Source organism: Melozone crissalis, unplaced genomic scaffold (genome assembly GCF_028551555.1).
Source record: "Melozone crissalis strain CALT ecotype California unplaced genomic scaffold, PUWL_Pcris_2 ptg000004l_1, whole genome shotgun sequence".
In the NCBI taxonomy this organism is placed as follows: domain Eukaryota; kingdom Metazoa; phylum Chordata; class Aves; order Passeriformes; family Passerellidae; genus Melozone; species Melozone crissalis.
Window position 1 is genome coordinate 25,395,677 of NW_026535782.1, and position 19,327 is coordinate 25,415,003.

General features: G+C 42.2%; 1 protein-coding gene across 2 annotated transcripts in view; it reads left to right on the forward strand.

Moving 5' to 3' along the window:
• MSRB3 (methionine sulfoxide reductase B3) overlaps positions 1-19,327 on the forward strand; it is an 80,738-nt gene that overhangs the window by 2,221 nt on the left and 59,190 nt on the right. The window contains exons 1-2 of one of the 2 annotated variants that reach the window (XM_054275395.1): positions 13,845-13,914; positions 18,744-18,870. In XM_054275395.1, coding sequence (XP_054131370.1) covers positions 18,795-18,870 — 76 coding nt within the window. In that variant the 5' untranslated portion in view covers positions 13,845-13,914; positions 18,744-18,794. Of the gene's footprint in view, positions 1-13,844; positions 13,915-18,743; positions 18,871-19,327 lie in introns of those variants that run through there. The other variant, XM_054275386.1, reaches the window with a different exon arrangement.

Here is a 19,327-nt window from a genome sequence, read left to right on the forward strand (position 1 = left end):
ACAGCTGTTTGGTAAGGGCCAGCTTGCACGTGAGGGAGGTATTTGGTCCTTTGCCCTGTTATTTATGAAGGTATGGAGGATCTTGTTTACCTACTCATGTTTTGTCAGCTTTGTAAGCTGATACTTGTTTCTGTACCATTGGAGATCCAGCCTATTTATTACATTAGAAATGCTAGAAAATAGAATTTATCTATTAGGTGAATTGTTAACGGTTCTTTTGTTACTTATTTTAAAGGATGGGGTAATAAGAGTCAGTAGGGGAAGAGAAGAAAACACACTGTTAAGGATTTAATCTTCTCAGACAGAAGGTTAAGAAGTCTGCCTGTCTGCATCTGACTGGCATTGCTGCAAGCCAGCAATGCAGTAAAGCCATCCAATTTGGAGATAGCTTTGTTGAGCTGCATAATGCAAGTGAGTGTGTCCTCATTACAGAGCAACGCTTAAGCTACATGCAGCATTGTATTAGTCATAGGTAGGGAAAATGACCTTATTTTCCCCTTTCTATTATTTTTCTTTTCCATTAAAAGCTGCAGTTTAGGTAGCACCCAGGCTATGTATGAACTTAAGCTATGGAGGCTTTAACTGATAGGAAAGTGGGATAAACATTGGCCTAATTATAGCTGAGTCTAGTTCTAGTTTATGGATTCCTTAGCCAAAAGATCCCTACATGGACCCTCAAATTCCTGGTGTGTTTATGACATTATAATTAGGAATTACTGTTGAATAAAGTCAGGTGTGGATTTATCTTACCGTGAGTAACTCTGAAGTTGATATGCTTATTTTGGAACAAACTACAAGATTAGACAGAAATAGGGTGTTTCTTGCTCAGGAGTATTCATGTCCATACATGGAGTTATTTCAAGGTTACTTTTTCCACATAAAAACAGAAGTCTTTTAAACAGAACAACAAAAAACCTGAGAGCTTCTGGAGCTTTTTTTTTTGTGTGTATGTCTCATAGAGGTAAGAAGTGGCTACAGGCTAACTTTCCCTTCTCTTACTCACCTTGCTTTGGTAGGATTTATTGTTATCTTTTCAGAGGCTTCATTTCCCTCAGAAGGATAATTTGTTCTCAGTGAGCTATTAATATGTACTAGCTTAAAAAAAAAAGCACAAACCCAGAGATTTAAGTCCTTCTCTGTGGTATTTTGTGAATGTATAACCAACTTGCAGTGTTTTTAAAGTAATTTTCAACTAACCACTTAAGAAAAGGAAGGAAACACATATTGCATCATTAATTTCTACCAGAAGTTGAAGAATGTCATTGTGTGTTTCAAAAGGGATTTTTGTGTCTTTAGTTTGTGAAGACACTGATCTGTATTTTTTGTGTGAAAATAAGGTAGAAGAATTCTTTGAGAACCCCATTTATGGTGAGGTAATTGGAAATTATAATTTATCTGCTTAGCTCCAGCCTTCTGGTTCTCATTTAGCAACCTCAATTCAGCATTATCTGAAAACCACACAATCTGGCAACTGGATCTGGGAATAAAGAGGCTTTTTGCAATAAGGACTTTAAGATCTGAGGAATTGAACAATACTAGCCCAAAACAGGCAAGAACAATACTTACACTTATAAGGTGCTAACACAGTTTTGCTGTCCTCACAGACTTAAATTATAGTTTAGCATTGTGTTGTAAAATAATTATTAGCATAAATACTTCTTTATTTCCAGAAAGTTTTGGATTTAAATGTGATTCAGCTTAGACAAAGTCTAAGGACAGGACTTCTGCAGAGGTCCCCAGTTTGCTTTTTCCTTTCAGTAGCATCTGAACATCAGGATTGATGATTTCTTTGAACTGTGGGCAGCAGCTTAGCAAAATGTACATGGCGTGCTAACACATTGTTTTGTTGGGAAGTGTTACCTCATCCAAGAAATTTAAAGAGTAATGTTGTGCATGGCATTTGGAAGTATTTCCCCACGGGTCTCTTTAGCTCTGTGTTCTTCCAAAAGGGGACAATGCCTTTGCATTTCACCTGATGGAAAACAAATCCCTACCACCAGGGAACAACAATAGTGCTGATGGAATGTAGCTGCCAAATGCCACCACTTTCACTCTCACCACACAATGAAAATGGAAAAAAAAATTCAACACATGGAACCTTAGCAGCTTCCTGGGGAAGTGATCCATGCCAGTTGCTGCCAAAAGGAAACAGCCCACAAAAGTGTTCCTTCTGGCTGAAGGATTGCCCTGTTCTTGTTCCTCTCCATTCCCTTGTGTGTGGTTCTCAGGGAAATCTGCAGGCGAGGCTGTTCCAGATGCCTGCACAGAGAGTGGAGGTGATTTTAACAACTTCTAGGACCTTCAAGGTGGGTTGGTGGGTGGGAGCCACATGGATTTGTGGAACTCTTTCAGTTCATGCAGCACAGTGACTCTGGCCTTGGCTTTCCTGCAGCTGGTTCAAGAGAAAGCATTGGTGTCTTGGTTTGGAAAGACAGGAGTCTGCTAAGGAAGGCAGGAGCCTCCCCTGAAATGGAAAATGTAAACCCCCCTCCTCCAAATTGCTATAAATTTTAAATTAAAGGGCACTCAGGAAAAATATGGGAGCAGAAATAACAGTTCTTTATTAGGGAAGAAAATTAAAAGATAAAATAAACAATGAAGTAAACCAAAACAAAACTGACAGAGTCAGAATACAACCTGACACCCTCTTAGTCAGGGTGTTGGTAGCAGTCCAGTTGCAATGGGGACTGCAGTCCTCCTGGAGTGTCAGGTGTGGTTCTGTTGGAGCAGGGATCCTGTAGGAAGGGTGTAGTCTTCCTCTGAAGATCCCGTGGAAGAGGCAGCTGTTCCTCTGGGAAATCCAGGGGAGAAGCTGTGCTGGTGTTCCAGAACCTCAAGACTGTATCCAGGTAGAAATGCTTGGCTCCTCCCTCGGGGCAGAGCATCTCACAATGGGGCGCTATAGTGCTTATCAGTAATGCAGTGACATTCAATAGCCTGTTATCAGCAGATGTCTCTCCAGAGAGAGGGGTAGTTGTGGAAGAGATGAGGAAAACTGCCCACTAAACAGAAGACAACTGCCATACAGATAGCAAAAAGAATATATCTTGCCTTGCAATCTGGGACAATTGGTTTGATATAAAGTTGCTCAGTTGGCTAAGAAAAATGATTGAATATACAAGCAGGCTTTGCCACCTGGGTCAGATTGTCACCATCCTGCTGCTGGGAGGAAGCTTGATATTCAACACAAAACTAGTGCAGATCCACCCTAGTGTGTCCTGATGGTGAACAGTCAGAGCTTTTACTCTAGTTCGAATTGAATTTGTTCTAATGGGTGATTCAGTAGTGCACTGATCCAGTCTGCACAATGCTGAAACCAAGGCTTGCAGGTCAGATTGGTTGGGCTTCCACTCCTGCACACCAACAGCATTGTCAGTAGCCATAGCACATGTGTGAGAGAGAGATGGGAATAAGACAGGAGCAGATGCTTTGGCTGCAAGCTCAGGGACAGGTGGGAAAGTAGAGGTGAATCAGTCAACTGTGAAGTTACAGCCCTGAGATGCAAATTCAGAAACTCTGCAAATAAAATTATTTGAGTTTTCTATAGAGTTATCACCTCTGCTTTTGAATGGCTACAGAAAAGGAAAATCAGGCCTGTCGGTCAAAGTCTTAATATTTAACTGCTGTGTATTTTTAGACTGTATCTTCATTTTTTCTTTTTTTTTTTTTCAGAATTAAAATCAGTGCTTCATCAGATCTTGTATGTACATGGTGGAAAAATACACTGTGCGAACAGCACATCTCTTTTCATGAGAGAAACCAAATTGCCTGTGTGCATGCTTCTTCTCTGTCGTCCTGCTTTTCCTTAAAGGCAAGCTCACAAAAGGGACAAGATCTTGTAATAAATTAGTGGCTCACTGGGACCTAAACTGCTACCTGGCATCCCTCATGCAAAAACACAAGGCAGCTTTGCTACTCGCCTCTGAACTCGAGAGAGGTGCTGGTTTGTACCAATTTATTCTAGCAGTTGTTGAACCATGCTGGGAAGGATTACAATAGATATTTTGTAAGACTCTAGGCTCTTCTCATGAAGTCTTAAAATGTGAAATACGGTAGCTGTCTGGGGAAAAACAAGCTCTTTTTGTTGCTCAGTTACATATGAATTACAGACCAGTACATTTTGCTCTAATGACAGTCAAGTAATAACTGTGGCAGTAATAAAGACAGTGTAATAGCTGAGTGATGTAATGCTATTTAAGATGAGAGAAAGATTTTCAGAGCATTATCCCATTTCCACAATCACTCTTGTAGACTAAACAAGCCAAGCACTTAAAAGTTTTTGCAGGGATTTGGCTTTCTGAACCACTCTTTTTGTTTTTACTTCTCCTCTGGGCTTTCCTCAGCTGTTTCTGCCCTACACCCCAAACCAGAAGCATATTCCAAGTGATACCTCACTGCTACTGAGTAGACCAGACTTCCTCCCAAGTCCCTCCTGTTATGGATTATGTTTCTCTTTTTTAATAAACTCCAGATCGTTATCTGCCTTCCATTTTTTTAAAATAGTTTCACACTGTTGGCTCAATTTATTGTCACTGTTACCTTGACATGCTTTTCTGCTGTACTGCTGCTAGTCTGGCATTCTTTTGATTATTTTGTGCATTTGAAGATTTCTTTTAAAGTCTAAATGTGATTCTTTTACTTGGCTGTAGTGAATTTTATCTTGCTGGTTTTTGACCATTTCTCCAATCTATTAAAACCATCCTGAATTCTGCTCAGCTCAGAGCAGTGTTTCACACTCTTTGCAGGTTGGAGTCTCTGCTGTTTTAGTAGGACTACTTGCTGGGTTTTGGCCCTGGTCTGTAGGAGAAGCGCTGAACGAGTGTGTTTATTCAAACAGCTCTGCACTTGTGATAGAGGACCTTGATCCAAAAGAAAAGTGCTTTTCCAGTTTGCTTTGTCTAAAGGTATTTTACATTTGAGGTCTGTTTGATTTGCTGCTTTCCTTCTGCCTGCAGAGTACAAGGAAAGAAGGAAAGTATGTTAGATATGGGGTTAGGTTTTGGCAAGCTCATCATGGTGGCTTACTGCTTTCTAATTTTCATTGCCTGTTTGTGGATTGTTTAGTATTTTGCTTCAAAAGCTTTCTGTGTGTTGAAGATAGATTTATGGCCATGTAATTCACTAGTCAGTCTTTTCTTCCTTTTTAAAAATGGGTATTATCCATTTTTAAATGGATACCTATCTTCCACTTGAGATTTTGTAAAGGCAAAAACCTCCAAGGTACATGCTCTTTTCTGGACAATTTCCCCTCCTTGTTTCCCAAATGCTTAGGATAAATTTCTTAATCTGTCTGAAGAGGAAGAGCAACCTCAGGGAAAGTTTTCAGGCACACAGGACCACTCCATCATCCTGGAATATAGTGATCAACATTAGTCTGCCTAATTTCTGATGGTCTCATATTAGTGCAGCTGAAGCATCTAAGGTGCAGTTCCCAAGCATGAGATGGAAAGCTTGATAGACTTTGATAAAGATTTCTCTTAAAAAAAGGACAGGGGACAGGGGACAGGGGACAGGGGAAAGGAAAGGAAAGGAAAGGAAAGGAAAGGAAAGGAAAGGAAAGGAAAGGAAAGGAAAGGAAAGGAAAAGGAAAGGAGAAGGAAAGAAGGAAGGAAGGAAGGAAGGAAGGAAGGAAGGAAGGAAGGAAGGAAGGAAGGAAGGAAGGAAGGAGCAAGCTTTAGCAAATCCAGTGACATTTTTTGTGCAGAGCAAGGTCTGCACAACAGATTTGAAGTTTCAAAGTAGTCACTGCAACTACTTCAGGCAATTGCCTCTGCTGTTTCTTAAACAGTCCTATTTCCAACCTGATAATCTCATGTGTTGGTTTTATTTTCTTTGTATGTTACAAAGTTTTTGTTTGTTTTTTTCTTTGTATTGTATTGTTACAAAGTGGGAAATTAGCAGATGGGCTTAATTGATTATAGGTTATGGTTTATTAATTTTGTTATTTGCTGTGCCAAAGAACTACACAGAATTCAAACATATAGATAACTGTATGAGAATGTGAATTTTTCTATACATACATAACAAGGCTCTAAAAATGACATACTGAGCAAATGTATCAGAATTCTAATCAGTAATTATAATTTCAAAAATACTCCAGGTGGACGTAGAGCTGGCATGTCCTTCATTGTTTTATCCTGCTCGGGGATGCTGAAGGCTCTCACTGAGACGTGCTGAAGGGAGCTACAGGAAAAGGGCCCTGTGCTGGGGTCGGAGCTGAGTTGCTGAGGTTTCATGCCCCTGAGGTCTGGGGGCATGTCCGAGTTGCTGAGGATTTCTAAGTGATGTGAAATATCAGGACCAAGATGAGAAAGAGGGGCCCTGATGGTATAAGTGCAGGATTTTCTTTTTTTGGAGCATGAGTCCAAGTAGGACAGAAACAAACTGCATTTTGGGGCAATGCTTAATGAAGTTCCTGACAGCTGGCTGTGCTGGGAGGGGCTGCCTGCAGATGCCTGCTGCTGCCTCTGCTGAAGCAAGTGGAACAGATGTCACTTTTAGGGACAGATTATGCAAAGAAAATGTCAACATTTATCTTAGGATATTGATCCAGAGGAAAGCTAAATTACAAAGCCTTGAAAGTAGCCGAAGGTTGGGAAGAGGAGAACGGAGCTGGTGCCTGCATTGTTGCCCTGTGCACCCCAGCTGCACCAGCACTGCCTGGGGTGCTCCACACATGCCTGTGTGGCTGCTGCCAGGCCTGGCACTGCCGTAAGTCTGCTTTAACAGAGCAGGAGAAAATATTTATGGGTTTTTTTCCCCAAGGTAAGTGCTTTTTTGCTCTGCAGAAAAGGTTTTGCATGGTTATTGGAAGTCCAGCTGGAGGAGTATGGGATGAGTATTTAGCCTTTTGAATGCATTTAGGGCTGGGAAATGTGGATTGACAAAAATGTAAAGTTTAATAAATATTTTCAATCAATTAAAAGAGGTGGAAGAGACACCTTAGTGTTTTAGACACTTGGAAGAGGATTGAAGAGAAGGGAAATAATTTAAGCAAGTTTTGCTAGAATTAATACTTCTTTTGTTCAAGATTTGAAAAATAGCTTTAGGATGCCTAAAGATGCAGATCCTTGTGCTGCACAGACAGTGTAAATACAGTTGGTTAGTTAAAAAATAAAATGCTATGTTTGTGGATTTTAAAACTGCACTGGAATGAAAATCACAATTCAGCTCACAGATTCCATGTAACATTTTTCATTGAAAAAGTTTATCTTTGGAAGCTATTCTGAGGCTGGAGCACCTCTTCTATGAAGACAGGCTGAGAGAGCTGGGCTTATTCAGCTTTGAGAAGAAAAGGCCCTGGAGAGACCTTAGAGCCCCTTCCAGTACCTGATGGGGACACAAGAGAGCTGGAGAGGAACTTGTTACAGGGGCCTGGAGTGACAGGACAAGGGAGAATGGCTTTTAACTGAGAATAGGTTTAGATTAGATATTAGTGAGAAATTCTTGGCTGTGAAGGTGGTGAGGGACTGGAACAGGTTGCCTGGAGAAGCTGTGGATGCCCCATCCCTGGAAGTGTTTGAGGACAGACTGGATGGTTTTTGAGCAACCTGGTCTAGTGGAAGGTGCCTCTGTCCATGGCAGAGGAGTTGGAACCAGGTGATTTTAAAGTCCCTTCCAACCCAACCTATTCTGTGATTCTATGGCTCTACAACATTTTCTCTTGTAAGAAGGAGAGTCTTGAATAAATGTTTTTATCCCTGAAATTAACTAAATATAGGTAGATGTACATATAATTCTGCTTATTAAATTGCAGAAAATTTGGGTAGTGGTTTAAAATCAAGTGGTCTTTATATTTCAATCAAATTTATTGCTGTTAGGACAGAAATAGTTTTCCTTGCTCTCTCACTTTTCAGTCACTGACACTCAGTATTCAGTCAAAGCTTAAGTTATACTCTTTCCTTACTTGCTGTGGTGTCTTCTTGCTGCTCTTCATAAAAATAAAAGTACAACCTTGACAAAAGAAGACTTAGGAGTTTCTGTTTTACTTGATGGTATTTCATTTTGTTATGTATTGGATGTTTGAGGTTTTTTTCAGCTTCATATAGGTTCTTTGGATTTTGGATGATAAATGTTCCTATTGCAGTGTGCAAGGCATTATTTTGTGTTTGATTTTTTTGTTTTTGCTTTTATTTTTACAATGTCAGACTTTTTCTATGCTATAATTTTAAAAAATATTTTTGGATAAAAGGCTGAGTTTTTCTTGTATATTCATAAGGCTGCTCTGCATACCATCGTGACACAGTCTGAATGATCAAAGGTACATTTTTAAAGGATGCTTTTGTTCTGTTGACATATGCGTAGACCTGTGCGTGTGTTTGAAGGACAACTCACGGGGCTGTGCAGCGTGTTTTGTATCAAAGGGAGCTGGCACCGCTCGGTGGTGAGGAGCGGTATTGGTTTGTACAGAAAGCCACGTGGAACATTTCCATGTAAGGGAGACTGCTGGGGAGAGATTGGCAGCTATGGTGTCTTTAACTCCAAGTGCTTTTCTAGCAGCTGGGATGATAAAAAAAGAAACCACCACCTGAATTGCTCTGAGATGAAGTTGTACTATCTGACAGAGAGATCATAACTAAATTTTACAAATCCTTTACCTAAAAACATTTTTACAAAATACAAGATACTCGTCTGGTTCAGAGTCTGATATAAAATTATATTTTCTCAAGTAGGAAATAATAGAAATACAGGGAGATAATTCAGCTTTCAAATGGCCTGTGCTGAAGAATGCAGAATGAATGAAATTACACAAATAAGACAAATGTGTCTTTTTCAAGAAACTTAATTTTTGTAGCAAGGTGCATGGCATCTATAGGCACATTATGTGCATATATGCACACGTAGACAGATATTAGCACTAACTACTTTTTCAATTAAAAGAATTTTAGATATCTTAAAAATCTGCTGGCAATAGACCTACTGATTGTTGGTAATTTCCTATATTCACTGTAATAACTCCATGGCTTCCATTAAGAATGCCTTAGTTTCCTGCTGTGGCAGGGAGTTTTTGGAGTTTATTCCCTGATACAGATTTTACTCTGAGAAATCATTAAACAGGAGGGCAAAACTATGTCTGGAATCACAACCCTTCTGGCGCTGTTGTGTTCAGGGACTTTGTCTCCTTCAGTGCACTAATAAGTGTCATTGGTACATTTCCTTACAGTGCCTCATGAAAGACAGTCCCAATGTACGTGGTCGGTGATGTGTGAGAATTCAGCTTCTCTGCACAGCACAAGTGGCAGCTCCCCTTCCGCCTCCTGCAGCCCGTGTGCGTGTGCGTGTGTGTGCGTGTGTGTGTGTGTGTGTGTGTGTGTGCGTGTGCCATGCGGGTTGGGAGGTTGGGAGCACACTCAGCAGACAAGCAAACCCGTGCAGGGCTGGTTTGCACACATCAGGCTGCGGGACGAGGGAGACCCGGCTCTTTTCAAAAGAGGGTACTGTTCTCTTGTGTTGGTCTGAAATCTGCTTTAGTCATACCAGCTAGCTGGAGGCTTTCTCTTTGCTTCATTTATGAGATATTCTACCTAAGAGAAACTGCTCTTGTCACATATCTATTGTGTATTGTTACCCTGGCAAATAATCTTTGTAGGGCAAGGAAAAAGTCTGCTCAGTTACAGAGTAATGTGTTACCCAATTTAAAAGAACGCTGATTCCAAATGTTGTATTTGTTAGTCTTCAAAATTAGTACTTTTTTTTAATTGAAAAGTAAAAGCTAGTACAAAGGTGTTTCAGAAAAGTAGAATAGAAATTTCTGTTGAAGGGCTTCTGTTCATTGCTATAAAAGGAAGTTGTATTTAACATGATGCATGGGATTTGTCCCAAATTAAAAATAGAAAAATAGAAAGGAAAGTTTTTTATCTCTGCTGTATTAGTAAGCCTCACAATGAAAATAATGGTGGAGAGGGAGACGTACCTAATCAAAGCATCCTGATAACAGAAATGGATTTCATGTCTTCAAGTGCTAGGGTACCCCTTGCATAGTTCTGTTCACAGCAGTACCCAGAAGTTTTTAATTTTTTTTTTCTTTTGGTATTGAGAATTAATCTTTATAGGTGCGCAACACAAAATGGTTTTGGGCTTGCCAGTAGGAATTGTTCAATTAAAAGGTTATTTCCAGAACACTTGTATCTCATCATCTGAAGACCAGAAGCAATTAAATCTTTACCACTGTGCTGGAGAGGACTGCCTGGAATAGAAAAAATGGGAAATTTTTCAAGATGTTGAAAGGATCATGATTCTCAGAAAAGACCCATTTAAGAATAGTTTATGACTGTTGTAGTTATAAAACTCACTGCCATAAAAGGAATGCGCTGTATGTTGGCAGGCTACCAAGTGAGGGAAAATGGAAGTGCAGCTCAGCACTATTTCAGTGCATCAGATCTGGGAGGAGCAGGAGTGGAGGGGAATCCCAATTGACCTATATTTACTTTCCTTTGGGAAGTGTTACCAGTTATAACTATTGGGAAACAATCTGCAAATGACACATGTATAAGCACTTGCAAGACTGAGAGACTCACTGGTTTCTGCCCTTAGCCAAGAATTCTCTTTCATCCCAGGCTTGGAGACTCCTTGTTTGTCTCGTTTCTTCCCTTCCTTGGGGTTGCTGCTTTTTTGTGCCTCTTTGCAGTTTCACTTTTCCCATTTCATCTGTTGTTCCCAAGGCCTGTGTTGTCTTGTCTCTACATTAATGAAATCTCCTTCCATTTTACTACCCTCCCTAAGGACCAAGTGAGAGTCCCTCGCAAGGACCTTCTTCTGTATTACTTAAAGCAGAAACAATTGCCTCCCTCCTGCACTTGTACTCAGTGTAGCATGGATGTCCTCCACATCCCCACAGGCCACATCCTTTGGTTGTTTGGATGAGATCAGTATCAGTGTTCTGCTGTGTGTAAATATTAGTTGTAAAATAAGGAGAAATCAAGCCCGCAGTTTTCTTGTCCAGGGAGCCAGTTGCTGAACAGGGAGGCATTAATATGTCTTTCCCCTTGTTGCTTTTTTGGAGGGTACAGCTTTCAAAAACTCATTTGTTTTGATTATCTTCTCACTTCTCAGGCTCTTTAAATTTGGCCCATGGACACATCCTAGGGCTTTAGTCACCCCAGCCTCGTTGTTGCCGAGCTGGTTTTTTGCTAGCAGGAGAGGGGGAACTGCAGTGGCTGTGCAGTGGCCAGTTCAGCATACAGTGTTGAACTGCAGTGGCCAGTTCAGCATACAGAAAGGGTTATTCCTGTGAGAGACAGTAAGCTTTCCATTTTAGGCGGCTGTTATTAGAGAGAATGTTAGCTCAATTTGGTAATTAGAGGAAAATTAAATATACATCTTTGTTTTCTGCTCAGATGTAGTGTTTTTCTTTTATAAGTATAAAAATTTTTTCTGTTCTGGAGAACCATTCTAATACAAATGGAAAGATATGGTGACTCCTCACATCACATATCTTTTTGTCAGCAGTTGGAACCAGTGAGATTATGCTGAATTGTGTGCAGAGATTTCAGAATCTGGTTTGCTTTCCAAGATTTTTCATTATTATTTTATTGGAAAGATAATAATTTTAAGCTGTATGATAACCCAAAATCTGTTGTGGGAATCTCATCTCTCTTACATGGAGGACTGAAGTCTGGGTAATAAAGCTCAGACTAAAGGCGGAATTCCTAAAAATATCTCTGATTCACCTCAGTAGGAACCTTTATGCAACCTAAGGATAAAGGATGGAGGGCATTAGTCCATACGGCAATGCCTGTCAGTTGTGTATCACAGAGTGGGACTCAGTGTGAGCAGATGAGCATTTCTGCTTATTCTTCTTTTCTGCTTCCCTCTGTTTTATGTCTGATCTCAACCTTTAGACTTTTCTTCTTCCTTCCCTACTCCCATTGAACAAAAGCTGCTGAAGCATCCCAGCTAGAATATGCAAAGGATACCTCAGGAATGTCCATAGACTGGACTGGATAATGCCATTTCACAGGAGAAGGAGCACTGGCCGGTGGGCACCGTGAGGAAGCTGAGGAAGCCGTGGGACTGGGGAGGGCCCCGTGCACCCCTCGAGCTTGAGCAGCCCTGCTGTGAGCCATGCTTATTGTGCCCAGGCAGGCGTCTGCCACCTCCAGCCCTGCTGGCTCTGCTGCAGTTCGTGGCATGAAACACTGAATAGCCTCCACAGTTAGGGACTTGTCTGGTTGCTTTGCAAATTATCATTCCTATAAGTAAGGGCCATTAAACACCTGGATCTGACAGTATCCTAAAGCATATGTGGGGCAAACTGGTACTTGAAAATGTCTTATGTGTGTTTTGCAGGAAGGTTTTTAGGTTGGAGTTTCAGTTGCTCTGGGAAGGGTTTAAGAACAAAATCCCGTATAAGAGAATATGTAAAATTCAAGAATTTTTCAAAACGGTTTTGAACTTCACTGTTTAGGCTCCTTTCTAATGACAGTACTAACTTCAGGTTTAAACCTTGACATTTCCTGACATTCCATTCAAATATTACAAGGTGTGACAGTAATTACCTCTTTTATCAGGGCACAATGTAAACTTCCTAAAAGTAGACAGGATTGCCATTTGGTTTATACATTCCAGCACAAGCAGCTAAGGGGAACATGCTTTAACTGAGAGTCTTAAAAGTGAAGTGGGAATTCAGGTCTAATACTTCAGATTTCTGTGGCTGTAATTGAGAAGCTAACATTGTATAGGGGGAATATATGCCGACAAGCATGCAAGCTATATGGTACAGTCCTTCTGTAGACCTGTAAAGTTAATGCAATTAATTTCATTTAGAATGCTTTATTCCTCTTCAGTAAGTCTTTGAGAAGCTTAAATTTATAATTGCCTTTATCATTATCCTAGCTGTTAATGATTAAAGTATTTTATTCTCATCAGGCAGTGAGCTTTTGCAAGGTATTTTAATAGCAAATAACAAATCACAAACCTTTGAAGACACCTAGTTTGTATTATCAATAGATATACAAGCACATGAAAATCCAGAGCCTAAAATCTCTTTTTAAAAGTAAATTTGATAGAATCAAATGGTTGGTTGGAAGGGCCCTTAAAGACAATCTGGTTCCAAAACTCCTGTTGTGGGCAGGGATACCTTCCGCTAGACCAGGCTGTTCAGAGCCCTATTCAACCTGGCCTTGGCTTACAGGGATGGGACATTTACCACTTCTCTGGGCAACCTCCTCCAGTGTCTCACTACTCTCATAGTGAATAATTTCTTCATAATATCTTATCTAAATTATCATTTTCCAGGCTTTTGTCAATTGCTGTTTTTTGCCAAATGCTTCAAATACAGTGTGGTGCATTGAAACATGCAGTTGTCTGAAAATATAATTATAAAGCACAAACGCATATTCACAGGATGTGTGGTTTTTTGAGGGCTGAAGGCTGCCTCCTCATGGTTCTCTCAGGATGTTGGATAGCCCAGGTATGTAAGTGTGAAAATACCTTGTGCACTGCAAAGGGTGCTAGTTTCAGGATTAGACATCTTGGATTGGAGTGGGAACTGGAACTCTTCCCTCCTTCTTGCACTGATAAATAACCAGCAGTCATCAGGACCCTGCTTTCCTGTACTCCAGTCTCCTGCCAGAGCTGGCAGCTTCACGGTGGTTTATTAAACATCTCTTACAAACTATTCAACATTGCCTTTGTCTGCACCATAGCGTACACCATGTCAAACCTGCAAACAGGAAAGTCCTTTAAAGCCACCAAGTGCAGTGCAGAGAGCAGGAAAGGCCAAGGTCCTTGGCGTTAGCACAGACTGTGTAAAGGAAAAATGACTAGGGAGTAAATAATTGTTTAGACACAGAAAGACATGATCTACTCAAACACTTGCTCATGTGGTTCTCTCTTCATGCTGCACCTTTTGTTTCTGCAGTTCCTGAGGGTTGATCTGTCCTGTCTGCTGACTTTGACTGGCAGCAGCTTTAGGTGAGCAAAAGCCAAATTAGAAAAAAATAAATATCCAAGTGTTAAAACTGAAATAAACATATATACAAAATAATCCACTAAGTTTTGTCAGGGAAACATTTGGTTATCGTTTGCTTTGTGTCAAAATAAATAAGTAAACCCTTTGCAAAACAACTGTTCAAAGTTATTGCTGGACTGAAAAAAATATTACAAAACAAATACTGATAACAATTAAACTGTTAATTTAACACTTGAGTACAGTAGACTCCCAGGCCTTTACTTCTTTCTAACTTCTAGTTGTTTGGCTTTCTTCAGTGTGGCAATTTTTTTGCGCTATGCTTTCTCCAGTGACATAGGAATTCCTGACAAGAGCCTGGGAGCCTGGCTGACTAGTGTGTGCCTATCTCTTAATTGTTTCCTGCCCTCCAAATGAGGCTTGGGGCTGGGGGAAGGGAAATTGGAAAAAGGTAGAAACCTCACACTACTAAGGTCTTATTATTGGGGCAAGAAAAAAACCCCTGATCCTTCCCTTAAGAATTTGTGGATGTTTTTTTAATTTACTTGTAAAGAGCTAAAACTTCATGGTTTTTCTTGTGAGAGCTGGGATTCTCATGTAATTTTAGGAATTCTGGATCTGAGTTGTCAGGAATAACACTGAATATGGAAAAATTTAAACCAGTAGTGTTATGAGCTCCAGAGACCCTTGATGTTTCCCCTACTGCTCTTAAAAACAAGATGAGGTAATATCAGAATTTAACCTCTCAAGTTGTCCTTCACCCAAAGAAATTTTTCTAGTTGCAGACAGAGGTTGAAAAAACATAACCTGAGTACATACAAAGTTCTTAATTTCCGAAGGACAAATTTGACAGACCACCTACGCTACTTTATAGCTAATAATTTCAGGGTGAAACTTATGTTTTCTGAATGTCCACAATGGACAATATAGAAGCTCTTGAAAGCTGGTAGTCCCTTAATATTTGCCAACATTAGGCTCCTGAGAGGAAGGCTTCCCTGGAATTAAAATGCCTATCCTAGAAAACTGCTTCTGAAACCCAGCTAATGCCATAGTTGCTGCTGTATTTGTACTATCTGTACTTACAAGATTTGCAAGTTATTGCTGAGCATGGTTTCCATGTTATGAGAGCCAAACAGATGGAAGATCCATGTTGTACTCTGTTAAAGAGTGAATGAAGGAGCTCCAAAGGGTCTGATGACACCCAGGGAGAACTGTGGAGAAGCCAGCAGTGTCCTGGGTGTTGCAGAACAGCAGTATGTGTTTATAAAAAAAGGGCAGTCCACCAAAATAAACCCAAACAGTGATGTATGAAGGCATCACTCCCTTCCCTGAATTGTGAGTTCTGTTCTGACCTCTTCATGCAGCATCTGTTCTTACAGGAGAGTGGCATACTGCAGTAGTGCAATAAAGACATGGGGTTGGTGAGTCTGTGTGGTGGAAGTGCAGTGCTGCAGTACTCACTGTGGCTCAGGCATGTGACAGCTGTGTTAGCATTGCTGTCCCCAGGCCACCTGGCCCCTGGCAAGGCGGGGTGCTGTGCCAGTACAGGTGGGGTCCCTGGGGCTCAGGCAGGTACCTCCAGCACCAGCATGGGGGCTTTGCGTAACCTATGGAGGGCTAGGCATGTATAGCATGGGAGTTTAAACCACCAGCCATCTATTCCCAGGATGGTACTTTCACAGAATCATTTAGGTTGGAAAAAACCTCCGAGATCATTGAGTCCAGCCTTTGACTGAGCACTACCTTGTCAACTAGACAATGACACCTCCTTGGGCAGACCATTCCAATGTCTGATCACTTTTTCTGTGAAGAAATTATTCTTAATGCTCCACTAAACCTTCCCTGATGTAACTTAAGACTATGTCCTGTCATCCTACTGTTTGTTGCCTGAGAGAAGAGGCTGACCATCACCTGGCTACAACCTTCTTTCAGGTAATTGAAGAGACTGATAATACTCCTGAGCCTCCTCTTCTCCAGGTTAACCAACCCCAGCTTCCTCAGCCACTCTTCATCAGACTTGTGCTCCAGACACATCACCAATGACATTGCCTTTCTCTGGACTTCTTCCTATGTTTGTCATGCTCTGGCTGTTCCTCTTAAGTAAATCAGAGACATGAACACGGCACTTGAACCTGCTAAAGGCTATGGCCATGTTTGCATGTGCCACAGAAAGAGCAGAGGGAAGACATGAACCTGTCACAATGTTACTGTTGTTCTCCCAAAATCTGTTCTCTGTTCCCGTGGCATTGGCAGGTGGGGTGAAGCACCTCCAAACCAAACGCGTTAATTGCAATGAGTTTGACTTTGCACTTCTCTTTACTGATTCATCACAAGCCGTTCTTATGGGATCTGGAAGCTTCCTGCAGCAGGGTTTGTGTGCATACAGTCCCTGGCGCCAGGAGGTCTCCTCCCACTGGAACTACTGGGCATTGCTATAATGTAAGAGTAAATAGAAATAGCAATCAAAGCATCAGCAATAAAAGAATAAATTAGATTAACTGCAATAAAGTACTTTCATGGATGCTCAGTGATATTTTACTGGGCTCCCAGGACTTGCATATCCTCCAAGTCTATGAATATGTGAGCATAAATATTAACATTTTGGTGAACACTGACATACTTGACAGTTTCAAAAGGCCAGAATATTTTATAATTCTTGTGAATTTCAAATAATTTCCTTTGAGCCGTTTACAGTTGAAGGAAGGAGGGTGGAGGAGGAGGGCAGGGAGGCAGTGTCCGTCTGGGCTGTCAGTGCCTGCTCCTGGCTCAGCAGTGCCTGCTCTGCCTGTCAGTGCAGCGCCTCGCAGGAGCGCGCTGGGCAGCGGCCGCCAGGCGGCGCCACTGGCGCGGACCGCTGCAGGCTGCCCGCCGACAGGGGGCGCTCGATACCGCTGCTGCCGGAGCGCGGCACCGGCCTCAGCCCGGCTGAGGGACAGTGCCAGCTGCGGGATAGCGCCGGCTGAGGGACAGTGCCGGCTGAGGGACAGTGCCAGCTGCGGGACAGCGCCGGCTGAGGGACAGTGCCCGCTGCGGGATAGCGCCGGCTGAGGGACAGTGCCGGCTGAGGGACAGTGCCAGCTGCGGGACAGCGCCGGCTGAGGGACAGTGCCCGCTGCGGGATAGCGCCGGCTGAGGGACAGTGCCGGCTGAGGGACAGTGCCGGCTGAGGGACAGTGCCAGCTGCGGGATAGCGCCGGCTGAAGGACAGTGCCAGCTGAGGGACACTGCCCACTGCGGGACAGTGCCAGCTGAGGGACAGTGCCGGCTGCGGGACAGCGCCGGCTGCGGGGCAAGGGCGGAGTTGCGGCGGGGCTGCGCGCAGCCCTCTGGTCTCCTGGCGGTCTGCTCCGCGCTGGTTTTCATGCGGCTCCGCTGCCGCTATGGCAGTACGTGTTTGTGTGTGTGATGGCGCTCACGGGGCTGCCTGCCCTAGTGCCCGCCCGGCTCCATACCCCTCCGCCGTCGGGCAGCACGGAAGTGTCGGGGCTCTCGCAGTGAGTTTGGTTTGGGGTACGACCGAATTGAGGCGGGTGTGTCAGATGCGCTCCAGACCGGTTTGGTGATGGGTACGGCTGGGGGCTGGGTCCTTGTTATAATCGTGGAATTATCACAGAACGGATTGGGCTTTAAAGGCCCCCTAATCCAACCCCCAGCAATGGGCAGGGACAACTTCAACTACACCTGGTTGCTCAGAATCGCGTCCAGCCTGACACTGAATGCTGGGATGGGGTGTCTGCACCTCATTCGGTGTTCTGTGAGTGTCCTTCCTCTGAGAGTCTTGTTCCTCAGGACGAGACCGTGGCCAGTTTGTGCCCCGCTGGCACAGCCGCTGCTGTGGGCTATGGCTGGACTCAGCTCCACAGCTGCCGCAGCTGAAAGAGTGAGCCTGAGAGGAGGCTGGGAGACCTGCCCTGCTGCTCCGCAGCTCCTAGGGGCCTGATCCTGCTTCCACGAGAGTCCCAGAGAGTTTCTGTACCGACTTTGGCTGGGGATTGGCTCCAGTCCCTCATCACATCATCTTCTGAAGTGAGCTGTGGCTGTGCATGGCTGGGCTATAAGGCATCTGCATTTCCTCTTTCCCATTGTGGGGTGAATGGAACAATTAATATTTGTGCATTAAACCCTTCTGAAATAAAATCTCATGACTGCCATCTCTCTGTTTGCTGTATTGGAACTGGCTGGAGGATTGTTTGAATATATCTCATGGACAGTTTACAACATGAATTATTTCCTGCCTTTGAAAAGCCATGGTTTTAAGATATCTGGCAAGTTTATTACAATGAAATGTCACATTCTTCAAACAAGTCATCAAAAGAACAATTTTTAGCAAAGACTGGTTTCCAGCATTCACCATTCAGAAATGTTGTGGAGTGTGATCTTGGTTTAAATAAAATAAATAGAAAAAGCCTGAATTTGATCCTCCCAGCATTCCTGGGTGTTCCATGCAGGATTCTTACTATCTAGCTGATGTTCTAAGGGTTTTTTTTTCTCTTAGTGCCCCTGCACTTGTGACCAGGCTACTACCCCAAGTTGCTCTCAGTTGGGTATTTAAGGCCGCTATTGTGAATGCCCCCTATAAAAATGTCCAGGCCCTTTCATTTTGTAGCATATAAAATGGTTACACTGAAGACTGTGTAGTATGTCTCAAAATTTTGTGGGGTGGGGTAGCAAGAATGGGTTAAATGCACTTTAAAAAGTACATTTAGAATTGTGGTTCCATGTGGTGGTCGTATAAAATTTTAAGTATTGTTTTTTTCTGTGAATGAAAACATTTTTGGTGTTTTAATTTGTTCTCATCTTTTTTTTTTTTCTTTTTTTTTTCTTCCCTACTCAGCTCTTGCCCCTGTTCTTTGCCTCTGGTTTTGTTGGTGAGGATATCACAGTGATGTCTGCATTCAACCTGCTGCATTTGGTGACAAAGAGCCAGCCAGTGGCCCTGCGAGCCTGTGGGCTTCCCTCAGGTTGAATGGGTGCTGCTTGTTGTGTCATGCATAATAAAGGCCCTTGTAGGAAGGGGTGTCTCTGCTGCAGGAAACAATGTGCTATGGGCTGTTCTGTTTAAATTTTCCTTTGAAGTAGAAGTTTATTTGCACTTTTTTCTTTTTTTGTAAAAGTCACTGAGTTGAGTGAGCAATTTTATATCCGAGATTTTAAAAATCTTGGAAATGCTGACTTCCTTGTCAAAATACAGCCTCTTAAATTTTGTATTATTTTCCTCATTCTTGGCAAAATATGTGTCATTAAACTGAAAATATTTTACTTAATGCAATTTCTAATTTTAAAAGATATATCTAAAAGAATTTCACATGTTGATTGCTATTAAATCATAGGACTTAAAAATATTTTCCAAAATATTTAGCAGTACACTATAGTTATACTCCATGTGTTTATTTTCACATTTTTATTATAAATCAAGTA